The sequence below is a fragment of the Haliotis cracherodii genome, unplaced genomic scaffold (genome assembly GCF_022045235.1).
Source record: "Haliotis cracherodii isolate W230 unplaced genomic scaffold, xgHalCrac1.p SCAF_5, whole genome shotgun sequence".
Lineage (NCBI taxonomy): Eukaryota > Metazoa > Mollusca > Gastropoda > Lepetellida > Haliotidae > Haliotis > Haliotis cracherodii.
Genome location: NW_027266308.1, coordinates 836,229 through 847,979, shown reverse-complemented (window position 1 = coordinate 847,979; position 11,751 = coordinate 836,229). Strand labels below are relative to the sequence as shown.

Genomic DNA, 11,751 nt, shown 5'->3' with positions numbered 1-11,751 from the left:
GCTTTCCACCCTATTTAAACTGTGATGTATAGGGAACACTGTTCAAAGCGGCGTTAAACCTACCTCTTTCTTTCACTCATGAGGAAATACATTTGGATTTCTTTGTGTGTACATATGTTTTCATTTCCTTTTGATTCGCATATGCTGCATGTCAAAACCACAATGATGTTCCAAACTGTAGGAATTGGATGTTGGTTGATAATGTCACCCATAGCTGATAGCGGGTGTTTACGGGGGATGGCATTCAAGTACTGCATATCCTCAGTACAAAACTTTAAATTTCCTCTTTTACTGTACTGACAACCTTGCTATTTGTCATATTTCTTCTGGTTATGCTTCTGGGAAATACATAAGTTGACGACGTTGTATGTAACGTCTGGGTACTGCTGCAGAATGATTTACATTATTTGCATTTAATAGTAAAAAAATACAACATCTGGTTTGATGGATGAATACTTCAAATATTAATAAATAACACAAACTTCTGGCTGATAAAACAATATCGGGTTTTCTCAATATTATTAATTTGACGTTGTATGTGGCATCTGGTTGAAGTATTCACTGATGCATGATAATGTGAATAATAAATAAAAAATATTTCATTTATTTATCAAGTTCCCAATTTGCACCATCTGCACGATCAGGTTTACAATTCATTTTGGTGTTGTATATGTAAATATCCATTTGCACAATGTCAAACAACTGCTTAATCACTTTGAGTACTTGTAATAAAAGGGGAAAAGTATCTGCTTTGATGGACGAATTCGTCACATATCGATAAATAACACGAACTGTTGGCTGACAAAACAAACCTTATTTTTCTCAATATTTTGAAATTTACAGTTCATATTTGTATATTGAAGTTATTTGTGTTATTACAAAATATTGTATCAACAATAGACATAAGCCCCAACATACCACACCCACGTGGCCCGGGGTAACGGAGTTGTCAAATGTAGTTTGTTTGTTTACATTGCACAGAAAGAAAAAGGATACAAATGGGAAGATTGATGGAGTACATGGGACGGGGTCATGGAACTACACGCAATAAAACCCTTTCGGTAATCATGACATATCTGCTAAATAAGAGATGGTATGAACATGTGTTTATGGATCACTATCAAGTTGTGACGAAACCAGAAGATCGCGAAAAGGTGAGCGTATCTTGCCTCACCGATGGAACCGTCAGAAACACATGCAAAGGCAAAACAATCGTGCACCTGAAAAAAACATTGGGACGTATGGTACAAGTCAAAATAAAATACCTCTGTAGTTTGCATATTAGCAATATTTATATATGTGTCCCTCAATTTTATTACTTATTTAACAAATATGTTCCATACACGTCATGTCAAACATTGTTGATGACCAGGGATATTTGCTTGGTTCTGAATGAAACCATAGACGAAAACAGCGTAAACGTGGAAGCATCGCCTATACGAATGCGTAGGCGGAAATAACTTCATTGGCTGAAACCATTTTTGTCGATTTCATTAAATTGATAAATTAAGATGATTATGTGGAAACACCTGGAATATTTTTGAGTGCAGCGTTAAAGAACAAACAAACAAACAAACAAACAAACATAAATGATAGGCTAATGATTCACATTTTCAGATTTATGGACGAATTATTTTTTGGCTGTTTGAAACCAGAAAGGGGTTGCTGACGTTGCACAAGCATAATAATTAGATCACGCTTAAGTGGAACTTAGTATATACAAAATATAGAAATAATTGCAACCTTACACACATATTTCGTATGAAAGACTGTCCATATTCACGTGGTATACTATGTAATCAGTACCGTGAGTCCCCATAGTCTCTGGAGTGGTGGCCTGTGGTTGTTAGTGATCTGTAGCTAGTTTTTACATTGTATTGTTATGAATATCTTTTTACCTTTTTAACCTTTAGATACTAGCTTGATCTACAACTCTGTGATAATCCATTGTCGACAGATGTTATATATTCTAAATGCGGTTATCAATATTGTGTCAAAGCCTTTTTGCTGCAATTGTTACTGATTTGAGGATTTTTTACTCACTCACTACGTTAATTCGAGTTATCTCCACTAGGCCACAGTATCAATATCACTCCAAGTGCTCTGAGGATTGATCAGCCATGGTAAAATACGTATACGAGCGAAAGACACAACAAATTCTTTTATGATATGATACTGTTTTTTGTTTTGGGAGGACTTGCGTTATATTTGCAAATTTTCGTGAAGAGAGTATAGCGAAAAGCGTCAACGGTTGCACGGAGTTTAGTTACTCTCTTACCCAGAGTTCCTCGCGATCAATCCAGTACCTTTGTCACAGCCCAGCGAGATGGGACGTATTACATCATGCACAGTTCATTTATCTGGCTCAGCTTTTGAAGGGGGCACGGATGGCCCAGTCGTCTTTGGCGCCGCGATTCGCTATGCAGAGTTGCGTCCCTTGGGCACACCAGAAACCTATGATTGTGGGTTCGAATCCCGGTTCGCCCCGATTATGTTTCTAGGTTTGTCAGCACCATACCCGTGCTCTTGCGTTTCACCGAAGTGGTAAACGTCTGAGACCTGCATCACTTCGGGCTTTCCTTCCACATTAAGCTGACGCGTCGTGATATAACTGGAATACTGTTAAAAGCGTCGTTGAACCCAAATCACTCACTCACTCACTTTTTGAAGTGTCTGCACATTCAGATAAATATAGATCATGAAATGGTCAACTTTTATTGCAAAAATATCCTAAAAAGTGAGGAGCTATTTCCATTTGCGTATTTGTCCTTCAATTTCTTTGGGTGTACGGCTAATCGCTCTGTCATCGAAGCCTTTATGGAGAGCTAGCGATACGGTGACTTTGATAAGGGAGTTACCTGACTGACACCCTTGTCGAAATAGGCTGGAATTTCTGGGCTCGATCGTAGCGCCACCAGGAGGATTACGATTCAAACAAAATGGCGGGATCCAGTCAAGACGATCTCGTCAATGATCAAGATCTATATTGTAATAAAACGTATCTTTCCTCGCGAAGTGCATCAAATCACGTTAGCACATTGATTAAACGCATGAAAAGATTTGGAAAATATCTGTCGATGCCCAGTTGACGGTAAACATCCTTTGCAAATCCTTCAGTCGACCGAAATCTGCACGTTGAAATCCATGTTGTTTACGAACCGGATGTCGATTTCGTAACGCGATTTTGATTGGTCCAGGCATAGACTCGCTACTTCAGCCAAAATATAACTCCATAATCCCAGCCTAGATCGGCAAGGGTGGAAACTGGACTTTTACAGTCAGTTAACTCCCTTTCCTCGGGAAGATGTGTGTAAGTATAAGTTGCCATCCTCACTGTTGCAGTTGTCGTATCATATCTTTGTAATTATGCACAAACAATATGTAACTCACACGGAAAGGCTTGCGTGATGCCAGTCTGCTCTGATAGTAGTAATACTCGCGTTTCTTTACAAAGTCCGGTCTCGTGATGTGCAAACTATCTTTTGAGAGTGGTGTAATGCTTTGTCATCACGGCGCCAGTACAGGCGTTTAACCATGTCCTTATATAGGTAATCCTTGAATGGTCACGCTGGTACTACTTTTTCGCATCGTACATACGTCTTTATTTTGATCAAACCAGGGTATGATTTCAGATCTAGATCAAGGCCGATTGAGGTAACCCTAGAATGATCACGCTGGGACTACTTTTTCGCCTCGTACATATATATCATATTGATAAAAATTGTGGAATAAATGCAGATTTAGATCAAGGCCGTTTGCGGTGATTTCTGAAAGGACACGCTTGTATATTCAAAATTTGTATAGCGAAACAATCACTCTTTGGTACGATATACCCTTCAGTAATCATTGTATAAAACAAGACAGCCACACAGGCCATGTTTCCAATGGTGCAATGTTACTTGTACCATACGTGTACGTTCCAATGTTCTTTTCAGGTGAAAACTTGATTTGCCTTTGCGTGTGTTTGTGATCGTTGCCATCGTTTGGGCATGATAAGCTCACCTTTTTAGCGAAAACCTGGTAACGTCATTATTTGATTGTGTTTCATAAACACGTGCTTATGAAACAGTCGGAATGATAACTGCACAGCAATTGCCATGGCAGTACACAAGAAGGTGACAGTACAACAATTGGCAGTATATTTGCAATGACAGTGTAAAATGTAATAGCAGGAGTCAAAATAGTCACCTAGCAGCAACAATGGTCAAGCTTCCAAATAATGCATAGCCTGGAACTCCAGGGTGAAAACAATCAACGTCGTATTACGCGCATACCCCCCTTCATTGCATGTCACAAGTACCCGATACCTCGCACGAGTACCGCAAAGCTACCATGTAGATAAGGAGAGGGGGTAACAATGCATCACACAGTTACTTATCAAAGCCCGACGGCAATGATCGGCCCGAATAGATTGAAAATAAAAGTATGGTGTTTTTTTATCTTCAGAAGGGTAAAGTGTTACGTTATATACAGTATGTCTCTACACAGATGGATGGACATATTTGGTATGCGCATATTGCGCCAAGACGAGGGTCAAGGGTTTAAAGCCGAACACCGACCATTCGGCATCCCAATTGCGTTGATCGATGTTCATGATTTCAATCACTGGATTGTCTGATCGAGACTCGATTATTTTCACACCTCTTTCATATAGCTAGAATATTGCGACGTTAAACAAACAAACATGCACGCACGCACGCACGCACGCACGCACCCATCCAACCATCCATCCAACCAACCAACCATCCATCCAACCAACCATCCATCCATCCATCCATCCATCAGCATTCAGAAACTTAGGAAAGGCTTTAGAACATCAAGAACATGTACTCTTGCATGTCCGGAATATAATGATTGAGGCTCCTCCTGATTTTCTGTCAATATGATTAATTGTCTTGATATAAAATGTGTGTGTTCATCCAATAATACGAAAACAATCTTGATGCCTGCAAGATGTGTGCATAGTGTGTTCGAGATCCGTCACAATATGCTTTGAATATTGTCAATGTGACGTTAAGTTTTAACTCACTCACTCAAGATCCATGGGAATAAGAACCAGTTCCTATGGGTACATCATATTATATAAGAAGATGTATGCATTTTGGGGGGTTGTTTTCTTAAAGAACAAATCAAATGTTGTTATGTTTGTGATGGTGAAAGGTTTTGACGCACTTTGTTTAACAGTCAATACCGGTACCGACCTGTTAGTGTTACTTTACTTCACTAAAGCAGCGACCTTGACCTTTCAAGCGACAATATTGCAAGTTAAAGGAAAAGTATGACATCAAGCAAGCAGTCGGGAAATAACTATTGTAGATTCGTTCCTGTAAAAGTTGAATAAAAAAAAACATAGTGTGCATCCAACATTGTATCTGCGCCCATTTGAACTTATACTGGTGTTTAATAACCCTGAAGGGGCGGTCGGGTAGCCTAGAGGTTAAAGCGTTCGCTCGTCACGCCTTAGACCCGGGATCAGTTCCCGACATGGTTACAATGTGTGAAGCCCATTTTTGGAATATTGCTAAAAGCGGCGTAAAACCTTACTCACTCACTAATAATCCTGAAAGTGAGCCCGGTAGGATTTCCGATCATACTTTACGTCTTAAAATAAGAATTAAAAACAGTATAATTGCAAACTCATTTTTGTCTGTCAGTGTGTGTACTCAGTTAGGGTTAATAACTTCTCTTACAGGGACTGACAGTACCCATTAGAGATGTTCAGCTGTTTTAAGGGGGAGAAACTTGAGCTGTCGTTTTGTCTATACCGAGTGTGCTTTATAACCGTTCGATCAACTTCCCGAGGGAAAGGAGTTAACCGGCTATGAAAGTCCAGTTTCCATCTTTGCCAAACTAGGCGGCAGCTGAGTTATATTTTGGCTGGACTAACGAATCTACGCATAGTCCAATCACAAAAGTGTAACGAATTCAACAGTAGGTTCGGAAACTGCCGTACAGAGTTTCGTCTGGGCGACGCCATTTTGTTTGAAACAAATGCAAGTGATATGAGAGGTTGAATCTGATTGGTCAGAAGGAGGGACATGATAGGGACACAGCTCGTGATATGGCGCTACGACCGAACCAAGAAATTCCGGCTTCGTTCGCGTTGGTAGAAACTGGACGTTTTTTTTAGTGAGTTAATGTATTTGATGAAAGTATCAGCATCTAACATTGTGGAGAAATATACAACATAAGCTCCAGTATCAGTCTCTGACGACATAGACAGATAAACAACATAAATAAACAACATAAGCTCCGGGATCAGCACGTGACGAGGTGGACAAATAAACACCATAAGCTCCGGCATCAGCACGTGACGAGGTGGACAAATAGACAACATCTCCCTGCTCATGTCCTGCTGAGCTTCGCTCAACCAAAACAGTGATTATGTCAAATCTTCCAAGAAGAAACCCATTCATTTGAAGCGACAAGTAAGGTGACTGAAATTGGTTGTAAGATCACAATGAAGAGAGTCACATTCTAATTGATCAGGTAGTTAGGATGGTTGACTGGTGGCGCTCATCAGTGAAGGTATATGAAAGAGTTTTTTTTTAAAAGCTGTAGCTCAGGATATGAACCAATTTATGCTGCATTACAACATCCACGTCAGTCTCTACTACCATGAACATTCGGTGCCATCACACGTGTATGTGGTCACTACGTGTGCTTCACTCCGTCCTGTGACCTTCGTCATTGAAACAATATCGCTAAGGTTATCGGATAAATATCAGCCAGTTGCAAGTTGTTTGCAATTAGAAAAAAATTTGAATACGTCCTACCAGGACACGGTTTGGTGGCTGTGAGGCCACATTGAAAATAGATTTCGACACTTCAAGAAAACACAAGCAACAGCTACTGAATCTTTATTAAAATGATAACATTATGTAACAGTTATGACATGTTTTCTTCATCAAAGAACGAACATAACTGGTTACACATTAAACCCGAAAATCTGAATAATGATACTTAATTCGAATAGTCCACCACAATAATACCACCCTACACCAAGATATCTTCAAATCCTAATGCCATATTGAAGCAGGAGTATGAAATGATTAATACGTGTAGATACATGTATAAGCTTTTATGTGTTATATCCCTCAGCTAGAAACAGGCTTCGAGAAGCTGCCTCATCTGTTTAATATTTATATCTATGCATACAGATTCAGAATGACAAGAAACTATCCACTGTATGACTGCATGACAAGATGGATTACTTTCACATTCCTTCAACTTCACCTTTATGTCGAGCAATATTCCTGCAGCTATAGCAGTTTGTGTCTACATTCCCCATATTGGAGGTACAATCGAGCATGCATCATAGTTAATTCTTTCAAGGCCTTAGTCCAGAGGTGAGCTGGCGTGGCGTTGAAGTGATCCTTCTTGTCATACAGTCTTATGAGCTTCCAAGTCACGTTCATATAATTGAACAACCTTGATGAAATGGTGCTCGTATAGATAAATGAACATTGAAATGTTGTGGGGCATTATGCGAAACTGAATTCTTTCTGAGATTGTTAATACAGCACAACAAATTTTAGAAACACGTCATAATACTATGGGACGTGTGCAAGGTTGCACCGACGAAACAATGTCCTGGTGTCTGAGAATGCGAACTCCTCTCAGTGATCCATCTGTGCACACAATGTCATTGAATAAGCTCAGCGGTGTTGAGAGTTTTGAATATTTGTTTGCTAAATATAGCCTGCAGCGGCGCATTTTATAGTAAGTGCTAGTTTATGAAAGCACTTTTACTTTAAACATATTTTATATTTTTGTTTCAACATAATTCATGGTGCTAAAATGATTATAAATGGGAACGATTATACATATAACATTTTTCGAGCAATTACTGTTCATTATTATACACAGGAATGCAGTTTTTTAGGCTGCATACATCCAAATGTCTCTGGAGGGACATATTTTGCAAGAAATCAATTAGATTTATAGGCTCCGGTTTTTGTGTCAGTGGCTCTGGCATCACTGATCGTCTATCCTGAGGCCTAGGTACCCGTTTCGTGCATACTAGTTTCTTTAGCGGAATATTCCCGAAACCCCGAGAAAGCAGGATGAAAGGGTTTAGTTTAGAATATTTTGGCTACTGGAAACTGTCCTGGAACATTCAAACAAGCCACTTCCATCCGCTACAATTGTTCAGTAATGATTTTAAAAGCCCACCGAGCGTCACTAGCCATGCTTCCCCCATTCCACTAGGCGATGCTCTTCTGCGCTCCACGCGCTCTGAGAGAGCGCCATAGGTCTCATTTTTCATTTATCTGGGGGAACTTACGATCTGATTACGATCAGATAGTGCTCCTGTTGCGATCCAAAGGCGATCTATGCGATCCGATAGCGACTTGAAGACCCTTGCACGTAACCAAATAACACGTGGCGGAATATGGCGATCTATGGCGATATGGCGATCTTGCATGATCAGTTCCCGCTCCTTTTGCGATCCATGGCGATCATTGCGATCTAATGCACTCTACTCTGACCCGATAGCGAACTAGGTGACCTATTGAGCCCTATTGCGACCCGATCGCCGAATTTTGGGTTCGATCCTATAAAAACCCGTAGCGTTCTGAGGCGCTCATCAGAACTATGCTTGGCAGCAGAGGGGTAGGTCCTAGTCTTTCGCGGCGAACGGCGGCTCTAAGGTGATACGATAGGGCTCTGATTACGACCTTGGCGATCAAGTTGCGCTCTGATTAAGATCTTGGCGATCAAGTAGCGCTCCGATGGCGATCTCGACAATCAAGTAGTGATCTGACGGCCTTCTGGACAGAACGCCACGGATCTTTGTGCAGGGCAGTCGACAGGCCGCAATCTTGACGATCATGGAGATCATTTAGAGATCAGATAGCGATACAGTAACGCTTTTGGAGATCTTAGCACTCTAAATAGCGATGTATGGCGATTTGTAAGAGCGCCACAGAGCGCCGCTTAGTGGAATAGGGGTAATGCCTTCCTCGTTCCTCACTGTGATCCCCGCCGTGATATTGCTGGGATATTGCTAAAAGCGGCGTTAAACAATATTCATTCACTCACTCCTTACTGTGATCCACATTATCCTTACTATGTTCCCTCTCACACCTTTCTGTCACAAAATCGCCCGACGAATTATTCAAACCCATGTCATGCATTTCAGTTCGCGCCATATCGGCTCATTCCTCAGCACTCGGTATCTTGTAGATTACGGTAGGGGACGTATGTGCCAAATGGCATCAGGATCACTCATCCGTAGGCTGGGTCACGAGACACCATGCCTATCCGTAACCTTCGCTAGTGTCCCTCACCTATCCGACCCTTTCCTTTCACTTCCGTAACGTCTTAGGCATGACTAGATAAATTTAAAATAAGTTTGACAGTGTGGATCTAGCTCTGTCGGTTAGCTGTCGGACTAACAAACCGAAGTAGTCGCGATATCCCGTTCGACTGATTCTAACAAAAACTGGTCGTTTGTCTTAGTGACGTGTCCCCACTAGAAGTTGTGGTGCTGTATTCTAAAGGTGCTGATTTGTGTTTGATTTTGTGAAGCTGTCTGATTTTGTGGAGTCTCTTTCTGTTTTGGCCAAACGTTTCAAAGTAATATCAAGAACTGCACTCTCTAGATTATATTAGCGCCTACTGTTCAAGAGTACCACTTTTCACTGAGCATGAACCAACTGTGTCGAATAATATAGACTCAGGATTTGTCGCTTTCTGCATCAAGCATAACCCTAATATGTTTTCCTTTTGGGCCAATACACACTTAAAAACCTCACCGATATACAGCATTTGAGAAAAGGTGTAACATCTCCTCGGTAGACAGATTTGTAAGAAGTGTTGGGGATTGTCTTGAGTATTGTTCTCGACATCCTGCAACTCTCCAACATGTTTACATCGAATGCCACCTTCTACATACAGGGCACAGTGCAGGGCCCAAGCTGGATACTGTTCTGTGGGAATGTGGGGTAAACATTTGGCAGCGTTAATGTAGATGGCACTTCCTACTGGCTCTACTAATGGGACCCCGGCCTTCTTTAAGATGTCACCAAACGTGGACAAACTTTCAATTCTGTACTTCAAGTAGCGGTCTTCGAGTCCTTCTGTCAGGCCAATTGTAACAGCTACAAGATCCCTTGCTGCCATTCCACCATGTTTTCTCGTGCTCCCGATCTTCTTGTATGTATCTATAAAATTGAGAAACAGGTCCTCACGTCTACAGGCAAAGAATCCCCCAACGTTGCAAAGGATATCCATGTGTGCAGCCAGATACAGGCCGTCACAGTAGGAAAACATCTCTTTGGCTATGTCTCTGGCTGAACTATCCACATACCTCTCATCTCTTAATTTGATGAAATAGGCATTTTCGGCAAAACGACACCCATCCATAAACAGAGGGACACCCCATTTCTTGCAAATTTGAGAGACATTTTTTATGTTGGTCATGGATACAGGCTGACCTGATTGACCATCACTGGTCACAGTCAAGATAACGACGGCATGTTTAGGAATTCTTGTAAGTTCCTTATCCAATCTATCACAGTCAAGGTTACCATTAAAACTACCGTTATTGATAAATGTGCATGGAAGATTTGTTACTGATGCTCCTACCATTCTGTCCATTTTAGAAGCAGCTGAATGCAAGCTGTTGCTAAATATTGCTAAGTTTGGCTGAGCAAGAATCGAGAACAGTGTGTGTTCCGAAGCACTTCGTTGGTGAACAGGATGTATCTGTGCATGAGGGAAGCCTGTTAGAGATGCCACATTCTGAATAAATGTATCAAAACTGGTGGGGTTAAAGGAACCTTCGTGTGTCCCCAGCATGCTGGCCCACTGATGAATACTCATGGAGGAGGTTCCTGCATCTGTCCACAGATCAAAACAAATGTCGTCATCTTTCAATCTGAATGGGTTGAAATTGTTGTCTTTTATTGTCCTTCTTCTTTCGTCTTTGGTTATTTTTGGTAAAGGTTCCACCAGTTTGATACGAAATGGCTCCATGGAAGACATGCTGCAAGGTGAAAAGAATCGACAGTTATATCACAAGGCACTAAATTCATGTTGACATTCCTTGGAATGTTTCTGGAAGTTAAGTTAAATTATGGTGTTGCATCTGACTGTCTGGAGCAAACCTAAAGTAGTGGCTGTACCACCCGTGCCAAATGGCATTATGGGGAAATATTTACATAATATATGTAAGATCAAATAGAACCACAATGGAAATAAGAATGTATATAGCTCAACAAAACCTTCCTGTTTCATATTCTCTGGGACCGCTTGTGTGGTCTAGTGTTAGAGCGTCCTCTTGATGAATATCCGGGATTTGAATCTCGGCCGCGTCATAAAAGATTTACCTTGTTGTCACCCTGTCTAACCCTCGGCATTACGGGGCTAAAACAAGGACTGGTCGGCTCGGGGTCAGTATATCGTGTCTGTAAAATGAATGCATTTGTTGTGGGGTGCATTTAACCTTCTGCCACAATCAAATATATGTCCTTGGTCATCAACTCTCACTAAAGCCACATCAAACACATGAAAACTGTTCACAGTTTTGCATTTTGCGGGAAATTTACTGTTCTGTGAATTCTAATCAAAGCCAAAGGCACATCGGAAATGTCGCCAGTTTTGACACTTCACTAAATCATCATTCATGGCATTATTTCGTGTCTGTTTATAAATCTATATATCCGATACTTAGTCGGAGAGTTTAATTACAAAAATATCATATTAATGATCACGGGTATTCGTGAAATATGAAATCATCAATAA

The 11,751-nt window shown here is 40.9% G+C and overlaps 1 protein-coding gene across 1 annotated transcript; it reads right to left on the bottom strand.

Moving 5' to 3' along the window:
* Positions 1 to 9,621: 9,621 nt before the first annotated feature.
* Positions 9,622 to 10,992, bottom strand: LOC139442219 (tryptophanase 1-like). The gene has a single exon (XM_071223002.1). The coding sequence runs from the start codon at positions 10,990 to 10,992 to the stop codon at positions 9,622 to 9,624; it is 1,371 nt and encodes a 456-aa protein (XP_071079103.1).
* Positions 10,993 to 11,751: the final 759 nt, after the last annotated feature.

What these genes read in the sequence shown, in the direction of transcription:
- LOC139442219 (XM_071223002.1), bottom strand. Translation starts at nt 10,992, where the DNA reads ATGTCTTCCATGGAGCCATTTCGTATCAAACTGGTGGAACCTTTACCA.